The sequence below is a fragment of the Monodon monoceros genome, unplaced genomic scaffold, assembly GCF_005190385.1.
Source record: "Monodon monoceros isolate NGI ecotype Baffin Bay Population unplaced genomic scaffold, NGI_Narwhal_1 Super_Scaffold_19, whole genome shotgun sequence".
Classification (NCBI taxonomy): Eukaryota; Metazoa; Chordata; class Mammalia; order Artiodactyla; family Monodontidae; genus Monodon; species Monodon monoceros.
In genome coordinates this window covers 68662765-68686592 of record NW_021703775.1, presented here as the reverse complement: position 1 = coordinate 68686592, position 23828 = coordinate 68662765, and the positions used below count along the sequence as shown (strand labels likewise).

Below are 23828 nucleotides of genomic sequence, written 5' to 3'. Positions count from 1 at the left end.
AGGAAGGAAGGAAGGAAGGAAGGAAGGAAGGAAGGAAGGAAGGAAGGAAGGAAGGGAAAAAGAGCCATGAATGCCCTCAAGACTTATATAAACTGCCTATTTGACATCTCTATTTGGGTATCAAAAAAACCTCAACATGTCCAAATGGAGCTCTCATTCTAGACAAACTTGTTCACCTGTAGGTATCCCCATCTCTATCTTTCCAATTGTTCAGGTCAAAGTGACATCTCTCTTCCTCTCATACTCCACATCCAATCTGTCAGCAAGATTTTTATCCCTACATATTATGCCAGGTCTAGATTTAAAGGCTGAGCTCAGAGAGATAACATAAATGGCAGTTTAATCAATTTCTCAAACTGAAGATGTTAAATATTCATCTCAAGAAACTCTATGGAGAAGCTCTTAACAAGAATGTTTTTCTTGTAATAAACTGGACACAGGAAATGAGTGAAAAATAACAGTTGGGCTTATACAGAATTAAACATGAGGTGGTGACAGCTTGGAAGAAATGGCTAAGGAGAATAAAGAAGTCACTTAAATTCCAAAAAGAATTCTACTAAAAAAGCGAGAAACCAACGGGGAAGATTATTCAATATGAATTAACAGAATATTTTCTTAAATTCATGCTTAGAGTCCATGTATCCAATTTTACCCTTAAAATGATCCCATTAAATTATCCAATAGGGAAAAAATAAGTGAGACAAAAGAGAAAGGTCCTTTTACCGAAGGAGAAGATGCCTTACTTTAACCTTATCTTTATCTCTAGAATTATTTCAAGTAGTAAAATAAGAACCTCTCTCCAAAATCTAATAAAAAATAAGATTTTTACAATCTGAGTAACCTTTCTTTAATTGCCTTCCAAAGCTTCAGTAAGGGCGTATCAAAGTCATATCAAATAAACAAGTAGTAAAGGCCTATAGTGTGACCTTGAAGAGAAGGACAAGAAGCTTGTCAAATTTAACCTCATTTAACTAGAATTTACAACTGGGCTCCATACTCCAGAAGTACAACAAATCAGTAGAGTTTAGTTCCACCAACACTGGAGTGTGCCAGTTACTAAGGATATACAATCCCAGACCTTAAGAAGTTGACGGTGCAAAGGAGGTGCTTACAGTCTTCAAGAAATCCAGGTTCAATACATACTCAAGAAATCCTTAAAGAAGGAGAGAGCACTTTATTGGGTGCCCAAATGACTAATAAAACAAGAGCTAAAAGAATCTAGGTAAGGAAAGGAGAGATTCATGAGTTGGCTGCCTCTAGGGTTCAAAGAAGGTTTCATGAATGCAGCAGAATCCAAGCTCAGCTCATGGACATATAAAGCATGGAAAGTCTGGAAGAGACAAGAAGGGCATTCAGGAAAAGGGGGTATTTGGGCTAGGACATCATGAGCCAGCTCAGAGGTATGGGAAGAGATAACATTTTTTAAAGGGTAGGAAGGAGGCAGGTCTGGCCGAAGTGAGGCTTTGTCCTGCATAATTTAGCAGTAGAAGATAAGATTTAAAAAGTAAGGTGGGTCCTGATTACACAGGGCCTTGAATTCCAGCTTGAGGAGTGCCTCCTTAATTCTATAGTCAGTGGAGTTTTGTAGATTTTTAAATAGGGAAGTAATATGACAAAGGCAGTGATTCAAGAAGATTGATTTGTCAACTCTGTACACAGAGTTGAGGTTTAACAAGAATGAAAAAGGCTAACTTAGTAGGTGTTAAACTTAGGCAGTAGTCAAAAGTGGGCAAGACCTGTAAAGGTGCTAAGAAATATTCACATTATCCTGAATTGCAACCAGATCACAGGATACACATTCTACTAAGAAATTTAACTCAATGAAATAAACTTCTGAGGCTCAGTATCTGCAGGAAAGTGTGTTACAAGTACACCCTAGGGTTAGCCAGGGGAGAAAAAAGCTCAAGAAAAGCAGACTTCTCCAATATTCATGATTATTTTTCAAGGATTCTTTAGTAATCATAATGAATTGCAGGATCATGGCTTCCAACCCAAGAATGTTGATATTATTAGCTCTAGCTCTTTAAAAACACAAGAAAAAGACCTGCTTCATCCTCACATACTGATATAATTTCTGGTATAGCCTGAATACTTCATGAAGGTCACTGCTATTAGTAAGTCGTGAGCATATATACACATGCATTTATTCATTCCACAAATATTTATTTAAGGTCTACTATTTGCCAGGTCCATGCTATACCCTGGAGATACAGCAGGAAACAAAATAAAGTTTTTGTCTTCAAACGGCTTACGATCTAGTGGAGTATAGATTATAAAGAAATACAAAAACGTATAATGTCATATAACAGTGCCACGAAGAAACTAAAACAAGGCAATGGGATACTGACGATGGTGCTATTTTAGGTAAGACAGTTAAGATGAGGCTCTCTGAGAAGCTAACATTTAAGGAGAGATCTGAATGAAGTAAGGGAATGAGCCACATGAATTATATGATAATTAAGTCCACATGCAAAAAAAGGGACTTAGACCCTTACCTTAAACCATACACAAAAATTAGTTCAAAATTAACACAAAAATGGATTATAGACTGAAATGTAAGGTTAAAACTATAAAACTTCTAGGTGAAAACACAGGAGAAAATCACTGTGACCCTGGGTTAGGCAAAAGTTTCTTAGATATGACATGAGAAGCACAATCCATAAAAGAAAAAAATTGATAAAGTGGCCTTCCTCAAAATTAAGAGATTTTCTCTTCAAAAGATCATTAAGAAAATGAAAAGATAAGACATAGACTGGAAAAAATTATCTGTAGATCATATATCTGACAGAGAACTTGTGTCCAGAATATATAAAGAACTCTTAAAATTCAGTAAGCAGACGACAATCCAACCAGTTATAAAACGGGCGAGAGAAATTGTCACAGGCCAGAGGGGCCTAAGGAGACATGACGAATAAATGTAATGGTACCCTGGATGGGAACCTGGAAAAGAAAAAGGACATTAGGAAACAAACTAATGAAATCTCAATAAAGCACGGAGTTCAGTTAATAACAATATCAATATTGGTTCATCTGCAAAATGTTAACAACAGGGGAACTGAGTGCAGGGTATACGGGAACTCTCTGTCCTATCTTAGCTACATTTCTCTAAATCTAAAACTACCCTAAAATGGTGAAAGATATAAATAGACAATTATAGAAAGAAGATATATGAATGGTTTATTAGTCACTGGGGAAATGCAAATTAAAACTACAATAAGGTACCACTACTCTCTAGCTAGGATGGCTATAAATACAAAAGACTGACAATATACCCAGTGCACTGGTGAGAATGTGGAGAAACTGGAGCTCTCACGTATTGCTGGTGGGATTCTAAAAGGTACAGTCACTTTCAAAAAACAGTTCAGCAGTTTCTTAAGATGTTAAGTATACTGTTACCCTGCAAGACCCAGCAATTCTACTCCTAGGTGTCTACCCGAGAGACATGTGAAAACATATGTCCACACAAAGGCAAAGATGTTCATAGCAGGATTATTCATAATAGTCAAAAACTGTAAATGAGCCAAGTGTCCATCAACAGGTGAGGGATAAACAAAATGTGGTATTCATATAATGGGATATTTTCGGCATTGAGAAGGCATAAAATACTGATACTTGCTACAACATGGATAAGCCTCAAAAATATTATGTTAAGTGAAAGAAGCCAGAAACAAAAAACTACATATGATCCTGTTGATATAAAATTTCTAGAAAAGGCAAAACTATAGAAACAGGATGTATATCAGTGGTTGCCTTGGGGCTATAGGTGGGAGCTGGGATACAAGGGAACTTTTTTGGATGATGAAAATGTTCTAAAACTGGATGGTGGTGATAGGTGCAAAACAACATACATTTACGAAAACTCATTTAACTGTAACAGTGGGTGAATTTTATGACGTGTAAATTATGCCTCAATAAAACTGTTTTAAAAAAAAGACAAATCAAAACCACAATGTTCTGTTACCTCATACCCATTAGGGTAACTTAAAAACAAAACAAAACAAAACAGAAAATAACAAGTGTTGGTAAGGATGTGGAGAAACTGGAACCCTTATACTTTGTTCATGGGATTGTAAAATGGTGCAACCACTATGGAAAACAGTATGGAGGTTCCTCAAAAACTAAAAATAGAACTACCATATCATCTAGCAATCCAACCTCGGGAATATAACCCAAAGAATTAAAAGCAAAGACATATTTGTACACCCATCTTCATAGCATTATTCAGAAGAGCCAAAAGGTGGAAACAACCTAAATGTCTGTTGGCAAAGGAATGGACAAACAAAATGTGGTATATACATACAATGGAATATTATCCAGCCTTAAAAAGGAAGGAAATCCTGACACATGTTAGAACATAGATGAACCATGAGGACATTATGCTATGTGAAATAAGACAGTCACATAAAGACAAATAATATACGATTCTACTCATATGAGGTATCTTAGGTACTCAAATTCATAGAAAGAGGAAGTAGAATGGTGGTTACCAGAGGATCTTGGTAAAGAGGAGTTGATGTTTAATGGATATATTGTTTTCGATTTGCAAGTTGAAAAAGCTCTGGAGATCTGTTTCACAACAGTGTAAATATACTTAACACTATTAACTGTGCACTTAAAAATGGTTAAGATGGTAAATTTTATGTTATGTGTATTTTACCACAATTAAAAACAAAGAAAGAAAACCAAGGGATGGTGTTTGGGCAATGCTAGATTTAGAGTTTAAAAGCAGACTGTTTTATGGCAGTACAGTGCTAAACAGAGTGAGAAAAATCCCAAGGGGTGGGTGAAACTGAGCAGATCAAAGTCACAACCACTTATAAATAATTATCCTCCTAGGATTAAACCTTGAGTATGGTTGTATTAAATAATGCTATTTCTCCTTACTGCATCATAATCCATCACCACGTTTGCTGTTCACATGACCATGCCTCTCCATCACACACACACACACACACATAGGAACTGCACATATACACTCACATGTGTGGGTTTCTGAGTATATGCAAGTTCTCCCATCCCCAACACACACACACACACACACACACACACACACACACACACAGAAGTTCAGGCAAAAATCTTATCCTATTCCTAGGACTATCTCACATGATGCATCACCCTTGGTACCAGTGCCCTCTGTGCTCCCTCCTTCTTTTTTGGAGAGATACACTTCCCGGGCCAGCTACCCAAAGCCCAGAAGAGAATGATTATCTGGGACCTTTAGCCTGAAATGGAGCCAAACAGACAACACCCAAACCAGAACTGAGTGAAGCTCAAGGCTCTAAGAGAATCTTGTGTTCCTCAGCTGCTAGGTTTTCAAAATCATCTCAGTAAAATAAGAGCCTTCACATTCTAGGTTATCTAAATAGAATAAAAAGCAGCTTTTCTTTTCTCAAACGGTCAAATTAGATAAACCTGAAATGTTAGATATCTGATGGCCCACTAGTGAGCAGACCGTGTCACCATGCCTAGGTTTTTCAAAATCATTACGGCAAAACGCAAGACAGAATTAATACCAGATGAGCTATGATCTAAGAGCCAAAGTATGACTTGCCTGTTGGAAATAGCTCAAAATTATAACCTTCCAAATAGGTTCAGCCTCAGGAGACCAGAATGAATCTGATACTCCTTTCAAGTGACTAGAACATCAGATTCACCTAGGAATCTAAGAGAAAAGTATCATCTTGCTGGTTTCCTCAAATAAGACTCTCCTCAGCACCCACAGAGCCCCACTCACAATTCACATTCAGTAAATACTTGTGGAAGACAGTGATTTCACTCCAGATCAACTTATCAATATCATAAATTCTATAACAATTTATTTTGGAATATAGTAAAAGCAGTTAATAACTCTCATTGAAAAAAAAACAAATCTGGCTCATAAAAAAAGTTGCAAACAATAAGGCGTCTGGTTTGCCACAGGACAGTTAGCCAGAAGTACCCTTGTCACAAAAGTCATTTCAAATTCCAAATTCCTCCATCATTTGAAAGAAGTGTCAGAAATATGTGCTTAAATAACTAAACAACATAAACAAGAAGTTTGACCTGTTTTCTCATAGGGTTACAAATGGTCTTAGATTATTCCTGGTCTGGTGAATTCCTACTGATCTACTTAAAGTCATCATGAATAAGAACAAAACTGGCAGAATTTTTGCGTCATACTAAAAAGTTCACAAACACTGAAAGCACCAGATGTTTAAAGCATAGTTGTCTAAAGTTCAAAAAGCAAAAAAAATAAACTATGTCTTGGTATAGAAAAACAACAAAGAGGACAGATATGGCTTGATTAAATCAAGGTAGTGCATATGTACAGTCTAAGTCAGTATTAAACAGAAGAGTAGTTAAAATAGGACAATTAAGAGCCATACTGAAGTGTTATTTTAATTATACTTTTATAATTTAACAGTTTTTTAATTGTCTAGGTTAATTCTGTTTTGATACAAGGTGTGGAGGAAACTGGTTAGTTTAGCTGTTCAAACATGCTACACATGTATATAGGCACATGCTGCCAGAGAAACAGGAAGAAGGTAGTCTGGTTTCTAAGTAACAAACTTCATCCAAATGTTTTAACAGAAGAAGTTACCAAATTAACCTTTAAGCTTGGGTGGGAAAAAAAAAAAAACCTGGACCATCAAACCAAAGAATATGATGATCATTCAGAAAAATGAATACCAAGAAGCACACAGTGCCCTAAATTCACAGTTTTTATCAACTCTTTTTTAAGAGTAGGGATTGGCAAACTTTTCTGTGAAGAGCCAGATAATAAATATTTTAGGCTTTGAGGCTCATACAATTTCAGTGACAAAGACTCAATTTTCCCATTGTAGCCCAAAAGCAGCAGCCATAGACCATACGTAAAGGAATTAGCATGGCTGTGTCCCAATAAACATTTACTTATGGACACTGAAATCTGAATTTCATATAACTTTCACAAAATATTATTCTCCTGTTTATTTCTCTTCAACCATTCAAAAATATTAAAAAATCATTCTTAGGTCATGGGCCAGACAAAAACAGGTGACAGGCTGGATTTAGCCTGTGGGCTACAATAACCGCTGTTTAAGAGAACAGATCAGCCGCAGATGTATCGAGGGGGATACCAGTCATGCTCTTTCTTGCTGGAATTCAGAGGAACAAATATACTGAGCCGACATCAGAAACAAATAAACCATAAACTGAAATGTAATGGTGATGAATTGCTAATTAAAGAAATTTGATATAAGAATTATGTGGTTAGGGCCTCCCTGGTGGCGCAGTGGTTAATAATCCGCCTGCCAATGCATGGGACACAGGTTCGAGCCCTGGTCCAGGAAGATCCCACATGCTGCGGAGCAACAAAGCCCGTGCGCCACAACTACTGAGTCTGCGCTTTAGAGGCCGTGAGCCATAACTACTGAGCCCGCGTGCCTAGAGCCCATGCTCCACAACGAGAAGCCACTGCAATGAGAAGCCTGTGCACCCCGCTCGCCACAACTAGAGAAAGCCCACGCACAGCAACGAAGACCCAACACAGCCCAAAAGAAAATAAATAAAATAAATTTAAGAAAAAAAAAAGAATTATGTGGTTAGATAATTAGATCCTAAGCACCAGCAAACTGCTTGAATTAGGCTAGCAGAAAGTTTATCAGACTCTTTAAGGGTCAGAAGTTTCACAAAAATGTTTTGACCAAAAGAAACAACTAATTTCTCTCAAAGACTTAGAAGGAAACTTGCTACAGTGTTGATGATAAGTAAACTGTTTTTTTTTCTTTTGAGGTTTATTTGAAAAACGTTGTTTACGTAATATTCTCAACTCACCAGAAAAGAAATACAATGGCTCAGTCGAGGAAATATGCCTGACATCTGGTGGAAGCCTTAGGTACTGTAGGTATGTGACCTATATTATTTACTGAAGGAAAAACAAACAAACAGAAGAAGGGGGATGGGGTAGATTCTGTTTATATAAATCATGTTTAGTGTCATTCATTAATTCAATACGTATTAAATGCCTACCATGTCCCAGGCACTATTTTAGGCACTGAGAACTCAGTGAAGAACAAACAACACAGTCCCAGCCTTTGTGGAGTGTACATTTTTATGACATGCTTTACTTTATTCTGAGGAAATTTAAAAGTTTAGAATACAGTATTTATAACATCCTAACCTCTTAGAAGCACTTTCAGATACATTATCCTTAAACAATATCCTGAGATAATTAAGATGAGTTTTATTACCACCATTTTACAGAAAAGTAAACTGATGTCTCTTGATTTTCAATCTAGTTTTTCTTCTGTCACATCACACTGCCTCCCTTATATTTTTCAACCAACCAAGTTACAGCTATTCGATGTTCGCCCTTGATTCTAAACTTAACCACAGGGTTCAAACAATGGTTTGATTACCATATGTTTCTACAATAACAATTTCTTACTGGGTCAGCATGTTAGGAAACCAGGAAAGAAGGCTTGGCATGGAGTGAGGAGTCCCAGATTCTGGTCCCAACTCCAGCACTTTGTAGCTGTGTGATCTTGGGCAGGTCAAGCAACCTCCCCGATCCTGTTCCCTGATATGTAACAGGTTAATGCTATGTATACTACAAACGTTGCTGTGAGGGTTAAATGAAATAACATACACGGAAGAGGTGAACAAAGGGCTCGGAACACTGTGGGTGTTCAATAAATATCAAAACTTGAATCTCAAATTTGTGAGCATCTGAGTATCTCTACCCTATGCCAACAATGAAACGTAAGGAATTAACATTAAAATATACTTAATCGCAATTCCTGTCCCAAATTTCCACTGGAGTTTTAATTTTACTTCTAGGCATTTCATGGTAAAACCTAAGATTTTTAAAATATGTTGGCCGCTCTCGTGCGTCCGCTGAGTGAAGAAGGCGAAAGGGCTGTGTTGTTAGGAGAGTTACTTTAGAAGTCACCCTTGTTACCAAAGCACCAGATTCGATAGTTCTCTGCTTCTTAACCTTTTGCTTGGTTGATTTTCATGGAACTAGCTGATTTTTTTTTTTTTTTGGTCTCTCTGCTAAAAAACTCCATATCTTCTGTGTTCCGCTGACATTGCTGTTCCTGAAGTGCAGGTGTCAGTGGTCTGCAATCAGTTTTTGTTTTGTTTTGGGGGACTCTAATCTCTTAGGAGTATTTGCACTCTATTGAAAGCCTTGCCAAATGACTTTGTAAACACAAGATTAGGAAAAGAAAAGGGTATTAGACTGGACGACCGTGCGGGAGACCCTTTTACATGCGTGTGTGAACGTTTCCCATGTTGCCTTCGGACCCACGGTTTGTGGTCCACAATCTAGCCGCTCCAGAGCTTCTGTTGACTCTTGCAAGTGGACACCTGGGTCTCAACTTCCCTGCTGTACGTTTCTTTGGGGGTGCATCTAAAAAAATGGTGGTCTTGGACATGAGGTAAGAGGGTGACACCTTGGCCTCAGCCATCATCTGTCTTCTGCTGGCACTGGTTGAATCTTATCAAGTTCAGTCTTTGACGTGAAAGACTGAAGGCTCTTGGTGCGCCAGCCAGGCGGCACGGCTATGCCTCTGAGGTGGGAGAGCCAAGTTCAGGACACTGGTCCACAAGAGACCTCCCAGCTCCACATAATATCAAATGGCGAAAATCTCCCAGAGATCTCCATCTCAATGCCAAGACCCAGCTCCACTCAACGACCAGCAAGCTACAGTGCTGGACACCCTATGCCAAACAACTAGCAAGACAGGAACACAACCCCATCCATTAGCAGAGAGGCTGCCTAAAATCATAATAAGGCCACAGATACCCCAAAACACAGCGCCAGACGTGGACCTGCCCACCAGAAAGACCAGATCCAGCCTCATCCACCAGAACATAGGCACTAGTCCCTTCCACCAGGAAGCCTACACAACCCACTGAACCAACCTTAGCCACTGGGAACAGACACCAAAAACAACGGGAACTACGAACCTGCAGCCTGCAAAAAGGAGACCCCAAACACAGTAAGTTAAGGAAAATGAGAAGACAGAGAAACACACAGCAGATGAAGGAGCAAGGCAAAAACCCACCAGACCTAACGAATGAAGAGGAAATAGGCAGTCTACCTGAAAAAGAATTCAAAATAATGGTAGTAAAAATGATCCAAAATCTTGGAAACAGAATGGAGAAAATACAAGAAACATTTAACAAGGACCTAGAAGAACTAAAGAGCAAACAAACAGTGATGAACAACGCAATAATTGAAATGAAAAATTCTCTAGAAGGGAGCAAGAGCAGAATAACTGAGGCAGAAGAACGGAGAAGTGAACTGGAAGATAAAATAATGGAAATAACTACTGCAGAGCAGAATAAAGAAAAAGTATGAAAAGAATTGAGAACAGTCTCAGAGACCTCTGGGACAACATTAAACGCACCAACATTCAAATTACAGGGGTCCCAGAAGAAGAAGAGAAAAAGAAAGGGACTGGGAAAATATTTGAAGAGATTATAGTTGAAAACTTCCCTAATATGGGAAAGGAAATAGTTAATCAAGTCCAGGAAGCACAGAGAGTCCCATACAGGATAAATCCAAGGAGAAACATGCCAAGACACATATTAATCAAACTATCAAAAATTAAATACAAAGAAAAAATATTAAAAGCAGCAAGGGAAAAACAAGAAATAAGATACAAGCGAATCCCCACAAGGTTAACAGCAGAAACTCTGCAAGCCAGAAGGGAGTGGCAGGACATATTTAAAGTGATGAAGGAGAAAAACCTACAACCAAGATTACTCTACCCAGCAAGGATCTCATTCAGATTTGACAGAGAAAGTAAAACCTTTACAGACAAGCAAAAGCTAACAGAATTCAGCACCACCAAACCAGCTTTACAACAAACGCTAAAGGAACTTCTCTAGGCAGGAAACCAAGAGAAGGAAAAGACCTACAATAACAAACCCAAAACAATTAAGAAAATGGTAATAGGAACATACATATCGATAATTACCTTAAATTTAAATGGATTAAATGCTCCAACCAAAAGAAACAGACTGGCTGAATGGATACAAAAACAAGACCCGTATATATGCTGTCTACAATAGACCCACTTCAGACCTAGGGACACATACAGACTGAAAGTGAAGGGATGGAAAAATATTCCATGCAAATGGAAATCAAAAGAAAGCTGAAGTAGCTATTCTCATATCAGACAAAATCGACTTTAAATCAAAGACTATTACAAGAGACAAAGAAGGACACTACATAATGATCAAGGGATCAATCCAAAGAAGATATAACAATTGTAAATACTTATGCACCCAACATAGGAGCACCTCAATACATAAGGCAAATACAACAGCCATAAAAGGGGAAATTGACAGTAACACATTCATAGTAGGGGACTTTAACACCCCACTTTCACCAATGGACCGATCATCCAAAATGAAAATAAATAAGGAAACACAAGCTTTAAATGATACATTAAACAAGATGGACATAATTGATATTTATAGGACATTCCATCCGAAAACAATAGAATACACATTCTTCTCAAGTGCACATGGAACATTCTCCAGGACAGATCATATCTTGGGTCACAAATCAAGCCTTGGTAAATTTAAGAAAACTGAAATCGTATCAAGTATCTTTTCCGACCATAGGCTATGAGACTAGATATCAATTACAGGAAAAAATCTGTAAAAAATACAAACACGTGGAGTCTAAACAATACACTAATTAATAACCAAGAGATCACTGAAGAAATCAAAGAGGAAATCAAAAAATACCTAGAAACTAATGACAAGGAAAACACAACGACCCAAAACCTATGGGATGCAGCAAAAGCAGTTCTAAAGGGAAGTTTACAGCCAAACAATCCTACCTTAAGAAACCAGAAACATCTCAACTAAACAACCTAACCTTACACCTAAAGCAATTAGAGAAAGAAAAACAAAAAAACCCCAAAGTTAGCAGAAGGAAAGAAATAATAAAGATCAGATCAGAAATAAATGAAAAAGAAATGAAGGAAACGATAGCAAAGATCAATAAAACTAAAAGCTGGTTCTTTGAGAAGATAAACAAAATTGATAAACCATTAGCCAGACTCATCAAGACAAAAAGGGAGAAGACTCAAATCGACAGAATTAGAAATGAAAAAGGAGAAGTAATAACTGACACTGCAGAAATACAAAGGATCATGAGAGATTACTACAAGCAACTATATGCCAATAAAATGGACAACCTGGAAGAAATGGACAAATTCTTAGAAATGCACAACCTTCCAAGACTGAACCAGGAAGAAATAGAAAATATGAACAGACCAATCACAAGCACTGAAATTGAAACTGTGATTAAAAATCTTCCAACACACAAAAGCCCAGGAGGAGATGGCTTCACAGGCGAATTCTGTCAAACATTTAGAGAAGAGCTAACACCGATCCTTCTCAAACTCTTCCAAAATATAGCAGAGGGAGGAACACTCCCAAACTCATTCTATGAGGCCACCATCACCCCGATACCAAAACCAGACAAAGATGTCACAAAAAAGAAAACTACAGGCCAATATCACTGATAGATGCAAAAATCCTCAACAAAATACTAGCAAACAGAATGCAACAGCACATTAAAAGGATCATACGCCATGATCAAGTGGGGTTTATCCCAGGAATGCAAGGATTCTTCAAGATACGCAAATCAATCAATGTGATACACCATATAAACAAACTGAAGGAGAAAAACCATATGACCATCTCAACAGATGCAGAGAAAGCTTTCAACAAAATTCAACACCCATTTATGATAAAAACCCTCCAGAAAGTAGGCACAGAGGAAACTTTCCTCAACATAATAAAGGCCATATATGACAAACCCACAGCCAACATCTTCCACAATGGTGAAAAATAAACCATTTGCACTAAGATCAGGAACAAGACAAGGTTGCCCACTCTCACCACTGTTATTCAACATAGTTTTGGCAGTTTTAGCCACAGCAATCAGGGAAGAAAAAGAAAAAAAAGGAATCCAAATTGGAAAAGAAGAAGTAAAGCTGTCACTGCTTTGCAGATGACATGATATTATACATAGAGAATCCTGAAGATGCTACCAGAAAACTACTAGAGCTAATCAATGAATTTGGTAAAGCAGCAGGATACAAAATTAATACACAGAAATCTCTTGCATTCCTATACACTAAGGATGAAAAATCTGAAAGTGAAATTAAGAAAACACTCCCATTTACCGTTGCAACAAAAAGAATGAAATGTCTAGGAGTAAACCTACCCTTGGAGACAAAAGACCTGTATGCAGAAAATTATAAGACACTGATGAAAGAAATTAAAGATGATACAAATAGATGAAGAGATATACCATGTTCTTGGATTGGGAGAATCAACATTGTGAAAATGACTCTACTACCCAAAGCAATCTACAGATTCAATGCAATCCCTATCAAACTACCACTGGCATTTTTCACAGAACTAGAACAAAAAATTTCACAATTTGTATGGAAACACAAAAGACCCCGAATAGCCAAAGCAGTCTTGAGAATGAAAAACGGAGCTGGAGGAATCAGGCTTCCTGACTTCAGACTATACTACAAAGCTACAGTAATCAAGACAGTATGGTACTGGCACAAAAACAGAAAGGTAGATCAAAGGAACAGGATAGAAAGCCCAGAGATCAGCACATATGGTCACCTTATCTTTGATAAAGGAGGCAGGAATGTACAGTGGAGAAAGGACAGTCTCTTCAATAAGTGGTGCTGGGAAAACTGGACAGGTACATGTAAAAGTATGAGATTAGATCACTCCCTAACACTATACACAAAAATAAGCTCAAAATGGATTAAAGACCTAAATGTAAGGCCAGAAACTATCAAACTCTTAGAGGAAAACATAGGCAGGACACTCTATGACATAAATCACAGCAAGACCCTTTTTGACCCACCTCCTAGAGAAATGGAAATAAAAACAAAAATAAACAAATGGGACCTAATGAAACTTCAAAGCTTTTGCACAGCAAAGGAAACCATAAACAAGACCAAAAGACAACCCTCAGAATGGGAGAAAATATTGGCAAATGAAGCAACTGACAAAGGATTAATATCCAAAATTTATAAGCACCTCATGCAGCTTAATAACAAAAAAACAAACAACCCAATCAAAAAATGGGCAGAAGACCTAAATAGACATTTCTCCAAAGAAGATATACAGATTGTCAACAAACACATGAAAGAATGCTCAATATCACTAATCATTAGAGAAATGCAAATCAAAACTACAATGAGATATCATCTCACACCAGTCAGAATGGCCATCATCAAAAAATCTAGAAACAATAAATGCTGGAGAGAGTGTGGAGAAAAGGGAACCCTCTTGCACTGTTGGTGGGAATGTAAATTGATACAGCCACTGTGGAGAACAGTATGGAGGTTCCTTAAAAAACTACAAATAGAACTACCATATGACCCAGCAATCCCACTACTGGGCATATACCCTGAGAAAACCATAATTCAAAAAGAGTCATATACCAAAATGTTCACTGCAGCTCTATTTACAATAGCCCAGAGATGGAAACAACCTAAGTGTCCATCATTGGATGCATGGATAAAGAAGATGTGGTACATATATACAATGGAATATTACTCAGCCATAAAAAGAAGTGAAACTGAGCTATTTGTAATGAGGTGGATAGACCTAGAGTCTGTCATACAGAGTGAAGTAAGTCAGAAAGAGAGACACAAATACCGTATGCTAACACATATATATGGAATTTAAGAAAAAAAAAAAGATGTCATGAAGAACCTAGGGGTAAGACAGGAATAAAGACACAGACCTACTAGAGAATGGACTTGAGGATATGGGGAGGGGGAAGGGTGAGCTGTGACAAAGCGAGAGAGAGGCATGGACATATATACACTACCAAACGTAAGGTAGATAGTGGGAAGCATCTGCATAGCACAGGGAGATCAGCTCGGTGCTTTGTGACTACCTAGAGGGGTGGGATAGGAAGGGTGGGAGGGAGGGAGACGCAAGAGGGAAGAGATATGGGAACATATGTATATATATAACTGATTCATTTTGTTGTAAAGCAGAAACTAACACACCATTGAAAAGCAATTATACTCCAATAAAGATGTTAAAAAAAAAAACAAAAACTTCCCTAATGTGGGAAGAATACCTAGGTCCAAGAAGCACAGAGTCCCAAACATGATGAACCCAAAGAGATCCACACCAAGACATATCAGAAAAAACCCCTTAAATTCCTAGCTCATATCTGACAACAACAAAAAAGGAAAAAATACAGAAATAAGAAATTTATTGACAGAGGTATTTTTATAACCTTGAAGGGAGAAAATTAATTTTAAATACGAAATGGAAGCCAGAAACATCAAGAAAAAAATTAACAAGTTTGACCATTAAACTAAAACTTCAGTAAGAAACTTTATCCTCTACTCTGAGAAAGATCAAGCTTGAAATGGTCACAGATATACACACTGTAGCATGCTCCCTTTTTTTTGAAAATCTGTGAGCAAATAAGCATGCTATGTAAGAAATAACTATAAAGGGTGAGCTACTTAAAAAGTGTTTAATTAGTGGCCTAGTTCAATCAAGTACATTGGTCATCCAGTCCCTATTCCCAACTCTCAACCTCCTTGGTAGATGGCATTCATCCAAATCAGGATTACTAATTTTTAGTAAAACAAATAAAAGCAACTTTAAGTGTCTGAAAATAATACCTGCAATGTGTAAAGACAACTGAAGTACAAGAATGTTGTCTACTTTTTGTCCAACCAAAAAAGGGCCCTTCTAAATTAATATAGTGAAACAATGATTAAAACAATCATGATCCTATCTAAATGAAATATTTTGCTGACTTTAAGCATTCAAATGTAGGAGCTACCTTCATCTCTAAGTGCAAAACAGCAATCTTTTTCTTTTTCCTGATCATGATTAAGAAATGCACAGTGGCCCACTCCTCACAATTTTCTCATCTATACTTGTAACTTTTTCCTAAGGAAGCCAGCCGAAAACACTGTACTTTATAAAACTGGCTTCTTCACTGTCACTCAAACCTATTTGCATGTAAGCAAAGTACTGTGTGAATACTGTTTGCACCTTGCATAATACCTGGAAGATCCTTAATAAATATTTGCTGAATGAATGGAAAATTTAAATTTCAGCAAGCATTAAGAATTGCTGTTCACATATTTATATTTCAGTTGTACTCTATATGCATTTTTGGATGATTAACAGTGAATTCTTAGCTTGTTGTTCATATAGCTAAAACCATTTATGTTCTAATGAGGTGGTTCCATAATCTGATCAGATTCACAAGGAAACTTTTTCAAAAGGTAGATTCCAGGCCACCCCCAGAATAATGATTCAGTTAATCTAGAATGGAAGTAATCTAGTATTCTATACTTTTAAAAGCTTAGTGACCCTGGTATCAGCCAGGTTTGGGAACCACTGGTATGTGAATATATACATTAAAAAAAAATCTGTTAAACATAGAACCTCAAAGTTGAATGCGACTTTAAAAGTTGTCTAGTCAATCCAAATAGGATTAATTACTCAAAATTTCATCAGAATACAAAAGGGAAGCTATCACTGCATTTTCTGAGTGGTCTACTGACTATCTACATGGCTTGGGAATAGTTTAGATTAATAAATACCTGAACAATAAAATTTGAGTTCTAGGTTATACCTAGTCTGGAAATATCTAGTAAAGTTGAATACACTTATGGTATACATTACTAGAGCTGAACAATATCTGGTTCTCCTCTCCTTCCTAGGTACATGGAAGATGATCTATACTTGAAGTTAGCACAGTTGTGAAGGAAATGACACGTGTCACCAAAGCACAGAAGAATTGATGTGAGGTCCCCACATGCTCTCTTCCCCAGCTGCAGTGACCAATGAGGCCTCGTGTTAAGATGGTAGAGCCAGAAACTTCAACTTCAACTGGTCTACCCGACCGTGGAGCACTGTCCAGTGAGAAATCTCCAGCACAACACTTCGCAAACCACTTTTGACATGTTTGATCAGTCACAGCACCTTCTCCGTACACTTGCACAAATCTTTTTTGAGTTTCAGTTGTGTTTTTACCTTTCTTGAAATAATAAAGCGTAATATGCCAAAAATGTTGCTTTTTTTCTTCCATCTTCAATATTAAAATGGCTACACAAAAATTCACCGATTTTGATAAATCTTTTTTTAAAGGCACACTGATATGACAGCTGTCACATACAATCTAACAAAATTGTTTCAAATGAAGTTAAAGACAACTTAGTGCTACTAGAGCCATCTTATGGAGAAAACCAAATGAACCTTTTGGCCCACCCAATATCTATAAAGTAATAAGCTTACAGAAGACTATGCAGAGCATGACCATTTATATAAAGTTTTAAAATATGTGATTTTAAGATGTATATACATCTAGCAAAAGTATAAAAACATGTGCAGAGTGACAGATACCAAATAAATGTTAGTGGCTACTCTTTGGGAGAGAGAAACGGTAATGGGATTAGGAAGGACATAGGAAGCCACAACATTATCTACTAAGTTTTATTTATTTTTTATAAAAAAGATCTCAGGGGCTTCCCTGGTGGCGCAGTGGTTGAGAGTCCGCCTGCTGATGCAGGGGACACGGGTTCGTGCCCTGGTCCAGGAAGATCCCACATGCCACGGAGCGGCTGGGCCCATGAGCCATGATCGCTGAGCCTGTGCGTCCGGAGCCTGTGCTCCGCAACGGGAGAGGCCACAACAGTGAGAGGCCCGCGTACCGCAAAAAAAAAAAAAACAAAAAAAAAAACAAAAAGAAAGATCTGAGGTAAATACAATAAAATGATAAGAGTCAATAAAGAAAAAATCAGGTTTCAATTCTTAGCTCTCAGTCCTACACTGAATTCCTTACTAACAGAAACTAGAAATGGGGAGGCTTTTTTAATACACAGAGAAGAAATCTGAGGTCAAGTTCATCCTGAGTCAAGGGAAGTGGAAACACAGATGACCATGAATGCTCAGCAATTAAAGATGCCTGGTGCCTCTGAAAGAGAAGTGAGGGGCTGCATTAGAAAGAGGGGGATTAGTTGAAAGTCGGCCTGTGACGTAGAACACATCCACCTCCTCCACCAGACTCCCCAGCAGCACACAGTCAGATGACTACTTTTTTTCTGGGCTGGTAAGAAACTAGAGGTTACCTGCTAGTGAAACTGGCCAGAAAGTCTTCAAACTCAGGCACACCAGGGAGAGGTGTGGTATGAATTAAAATGGAGAGATTAACTGAAAGTCTACACTGAACTACTGGATTCCCCAACACACTTCTTCTGGTCAAGATGTACATAATCCTTCACCTAACAACTGTATTCTAGGTATAAAGAAATTCTTACCCAGTTCCATTTGGGGAACATCGGAGGCATTTACTGCAGCATTATATGTGGAGGCAGAGATCTGAAGGCAACCCGGGTGTCCATCCCAGGGAGAATGGATAGGCAAAACATGGTTCACACACCACTTGTGTAAACTTTAAAAAAAGGACATAGAAAACAATACCTAGTTTTCAAGAACAGGATTGTTCCTTATTGTAATCAAAGGATATACAATAAGCACATTAGAATGGTTACCCGTGGGGGAAAGGGTGACTAGAGTGGGATGTCACCCTTAAAATCCAGCTTACAATTTATAAGAAACATACTGAAAACCTAAGGACACAGAAAAATTGAAAGAAAAAGGATGGGAAAAGTTATACCAGGTACATACCTAGCAAAAAATCTTAAAAGATGTTACTAGCAGATAAAATATACTAGAGAACAAATAGAATTATTAGGAATAAAGGAAGTCACTACTTAAGAATAAATTTTTAACTTCCTAGTGAAATATGTATAATTTTGAACAAGTAAGTAAGGCTGTAGAAGATTTGAGTAACATGGTTAACTAATTTGACTTAATTGACATACATTCATTTACTATAAACTCTGTACCCAACAAGCATAGAATAAACGTTTTCAAGTTTACTTGCAACATAATAAAAACTTGATCATATACTAGATAATAAGCATGTCTCAACAAATTTGAAAGAACTGAATAATACAGAACATTTTTCAGACCAAAATGAAATTAAATTAGAAATTAATAACAAAAAGGTAACTAGAAAATCCTCATTTGTTTGGAAATTAAGAAAGTATACTTCTCAAAGAAGAAATAACAGAACTTAGAAAATATTTAGAATTAAACAATAAAAAAATTACATAATAAAACTTGGACATTACTCAGGTAGTGCTTAGAGAAATTTATAGCCTTAAATGCTTAAATTTGGGGGAAAAAACCTAAAATGAGTAAGCTAACCATATCTTTAAATAAGTTAGAAAAAGAGTAGCAAAATAAACCCAAAGAAGCTTTAACAAAAGAAATAATAAAGGATGGAAATAAATGAAATTTTTTAAATACAATACATACAATAAAAGAATCATCAAAACCAAAAGTTGGTCCTCTGAAAGCCTAACACATTGGACAAGACTATGGCAAGATTTTTCAAGGAGAAAAAAAAAAAAGGAAAAAACTATAAATATGTGAGAGTAGGAATGAAAAAGATGTTAGCACAGATACTATAGATAAATATTATAAACTTTGTGCCAATAACTTTGAAAATTAGATGGAATTGACAAATTCCTACATCTATAAAATGTTCCAAAGTGACTCAAAAAGAAATACAAAATGAAAATAGTCTTATACTTTTTTTAAAAGACTTTTTTTTTTTAACGATTAATGGAATTAATAGTTAAGAATCTCCCCACAAAGAAGGCTTAAGGCACAGACAGCTTCACTGGTGAATTTTACCAAAAATACAAGGAGCAAATAATTCCAATCTTAAACGAGCTCTCCCCAAAAAATATAAAAAGAGAGAATTCTCCTCAACTATTTGAAGACAGCAAACTGGGCAAACTTTGTCCTAAAAACAAAACAAAAAAATCAAGGGAAATTACAGGACAATTTAATTCATAAACATAGAAAAAAGCTAAAGAAAATATAAGCAAGTGAAATCTAGCAGTGTATTAAAAGGAGGGGCAAATTATGTTTATTCCAGGAATGTAGGGCTGTTTAAGAAACAGTTAATGTAATTCACTCTATTAACAGAATAAAGAAACTCAGGCTATCATCTCAATGCAGAAAGTCTTTGATAAAATTTGACATCATTCATGACAAAAAGAAAGCACTAGCAAACTAGGAATAAAAGGGAACCTCTTTTATCTGATAAACAGTTTCTACAAAAAACCAACATCAAAAGACATGCTAAAATGAATGCTGAAAGTGTCCTCTTTGGTATTAGTAATAATGCAAGAATGCCTATCAGACCATTGCATTCAATATTGCACTGGAGGCTCTAGCCGGCATAATAAAACCAAAAGAAAAAAACATGAGTATATTTAAAAGCATAAAGAAGGGGAGGGAAGACAAAAGGCAATCATTATTTGCAGGTGATATAATGATTTATAGAAAATCCAAAAGAATGTGAGTACAAATTGCTAGAATTATGAACAAGTTACACAAGAAGACTACATAGTGGATTAAAATACAAAAGCAACGTGCGTGTCCAACACCAGCAACAAACTGTTAAGAAACATAATTCAAAAAAGATACCATTTTCATGACTGTACACATTTGCCAAAAATCACTGAATTGTACACTTAAAGTGGGAGCATTTTATTGCATGTAAATTATATCTCAAAGTAACTGCAGAGAAAAAGGCACCATTTGCAACAGCAGCAACAAATGCGAAGTACACAAGAATTAATTTAACATGTACAAGACCTTTCTGAGGAAAAATTATAAAGCTTTACTAAATGGCACAAAAGGATATTTAAATAAATGGAAAGACATAACGCATTCATGGAATGGAAGACTTAATATTATAAAGATGTCTGTTCTTCCCAATTTGATCTTTAGATTCAATAAATCTCTGATCAAAACTCCAAAAAAATTTTATGAGGGACTCAATAAGCTGATTCTCAAATTTATATGAAAGAGCAAAGGGCAAAGAATAGACAAGACACTCCTAAAAAAGATGACTTAATCCCTTACAGTAATTAAGATAGCATGATATTGGCATAGTGATAGACATTTTGACCAAAGGAACAGAATCAAGAGCCCAGAAACCAGACGGTGCGTATTTGCAAACTTCATTTATGACAATGGTGGCATTGTAGTTAAGTGGGGAAATGATGGATTATCCAAAAAATGGCATTGAGACAAATTATTATTGAAATGCAGAGAGAGAGAGAAAACTGGATATTCCACATCACACCACACACAAACATTTGTTCCAGATGAATTAAAGACATATGTAAAAAGGACATCTTCAAAGCTTAAAAAGAGAGAGAAATATCACTACAATGTTGGAGCAGGCAAGGGTTTTTTTTTTTTTTTTTTTAATTCAAATGAAAAACACTAACCAAAAAGGGAAGAGGTTAACAAATTTAACCAAAAAATGGATTACACACAAATAAGTAAAATCTACTATGGAACACAGTGGGAGAAAAGCCTATTTTTTCCCCAGGGAGAAGAAATCAATGGGAAACTGAAGGAAAAACAACCACAAAAACAGTACAGGAAAGTCAGTCCAGTTATAAAGTCAACAGGCACACTTTTGAGCAATCTGTGGTATATAAGAAAGAAGATCCCACTGAACTCTGACGAGAACAACTGCACAGGGATTGTGACACTGGAACTAAACAAAGGGTACACAGAATGACAGCACACTGCTTGACTTTGTAATGAATGGAATTAACTTAAAATGCTGTTGTTTGGTTTTCAACTTCTAGATTGAGCCCTTAATAAACCTCAGAAGACTTAGTTATGATCATAGGAGAGAACAGAAATATTATCAGCTTTGATAAAAGTAATGGCACAGATGACAGAAGTTAGGAGGCGAAGGGAGAAGCAGACAGAAGGTTAAAACTTCCTTCGTTTACATAGTAGAAGTCAAAAGAAGTTACAAGAAATAGAAGTTTAAAAATTACATTCAAGAGTACAAAGGTAACTAATTTTTAAAATGGTGATATAATTATGAAAAGATGAGATGGGTTGATATGTAGAGTTATAAATGAGGTTGGCCTCTTACACCACAGAAGGAATTCAATAATGTCCAAAACCGATAAGCCAAGAAATGGTGCTCTGAATATATTATTTAGCGATATGGAGGTATCCATTAGGAGATCTAAAAACCCAAACAAAGCACGATGAAACTGGGGAGGATGTGCTGCGTTTTGTTATACGTATTGTTGTATTTTTTCTGTATTACTGAATTTTTAATCGATATGTGTGTATTGTTTTAATAAATATAAAAGTTTTGAAAATTATTGAACGAAAGAGAAAGAAAAGATCAAGAACTCTAAGAGCTCATTTAATCAAACTATGTAATTTGAGCTAGGTAAAAGAAAATGGATGTCTACTGCAACAGAAAAACTTCTAAATACCTGAGCAAGACTAATAACCAAAAACCTACCAACTTTATCTAGCAGAGTATACTTAATATCATTATTTAATTCAGAGGGAAGAAATCAGTCTAAACGCTGAATCTTATCCTTCATTGCTTCTCCTCCTCCTTACTTTTCCTCTTCATTTCTCTAGTTTTTTTGTTCCCCTCCAGCTTTCTTTTGCTTAGCAAGAATATTTAACTGAAAATAAAAATAAAACACTAGTTTTACTTATAGAGTTCAGTCTTGTGGTTCCTAATTTTCTCTCAATACAAAAAGAGCAAATTAGGTTGATTTTCATCTCCATGTGGTCTAAACTAACTTTTAAAATCTCTATGGTCATTAACTGTTGTAAAGAAGAAAAGATCTCTACTGCTGATTTAAGGGAAGAACACAAATAACAAAAGGCAACCTTGTTAAGCCCAGCACACTGATTACTCGTAACGCATTAGCTGTCTGAAGGGGACGCTACATAACACGGGCTTCAGGGCTCAGGAGCTATAGGTCTCCATGCAGATATTCACGGTGATTTAAAGAGCTGAAAGCTTTAAGTCTTAAGATCCCCAAAAGCAACGTGAAAACCAGAAGGTGCAATGTTCATGTTAGGTGATACTCGGTTTTGACCCCAAAGGATTCAGCAAGGTTTCCATTTCAGTATAATCCACATCTATCATATACTTACACTATATTTGCAAGGTCAAGTGGTTTCTCTGGTTGTTCAGGAAAAACAGGATGCGGAGGTTCTCTGGTGGGTACACACCCCAAGGATTTACTAATTGCGTGGCTCAGCTTCTTTGCAGGGGATTTCTGTGTCAAAGTAGAAAATACGGAATTGAATTTTCAAAAGAATGAAACAGAATTTCAACTTAGTGATGAGAGCTGTAGAAAATATCTTTGCAAATACAAACTAAGTTGCATTACAGTCACCACTACTGAGCCTTGCGGAAAGGAACCTACGGTAGTTCCAAGGGATTGTTTCAAGGTCGTTTGTGGCCCTTCGTTTCTGTCCTAACTCCCTCATTTCTACTATGCAGTCACACTATCCAGTTAGTGTTAACTTGCCTTTTGAACATCTCTGTGTGCCCTTTGCAGGAACTCCCTCTTTTGATGCTTCTGGATCATTCTGGTAAGATGTTATAGTTAATTCCCTGATCAGAGTCAGAAATTCTTGCTAGACTAAAATACTAAAAGGTTAAGATAATGCTGAGAGCTCACGGCTCTTGAATGTTAGCAAATTAGCTGACTAACCCACATCCCCCCAAATATTAAGAGAATATTCCCCAAATGAACATGAAATAGAACGTTTGGTGTTAAGGGTCTGGCTATGTATACAGATACAAATGAGTGCACTCACATACACAGCTAGCATCAGATCTGTGACTCTAAATTATGATATGCTGAAGGTACAAAAAT

The 23828-nt window shown here is 36.7% G+C and overlaps 1 protein-coding gene across 10 annotated transcripts in view; it reads right to left on the bottom strand.

Annotated features, from left to right (window-relative positions):
- DTNB (dystrobrevin beta) overlaps window positions 1-23828 on the bottom strand; it is a 243097-nt gene that overhangs the window by 99730 nt on the left and 119539 nt on the right. For all 10 annotated transcript variants that reach the window (XR_003795006.1, XR_003795007.1, XM_029232736.1 and 7 more), the window contains exon 9: window positions 23098-23222. Coding sequence is in view for 8 of the 10 variants with exons in the window: in XM_029232736.1 (XP_029088569.1) it covers window positions 23098-23222 (125 nt within the window). In the remaining 2 variants the exon portion in view is untranslated. The remainder of the gene's footprint in view (window positions 1-23097; window positions 23223-23828) is intronic.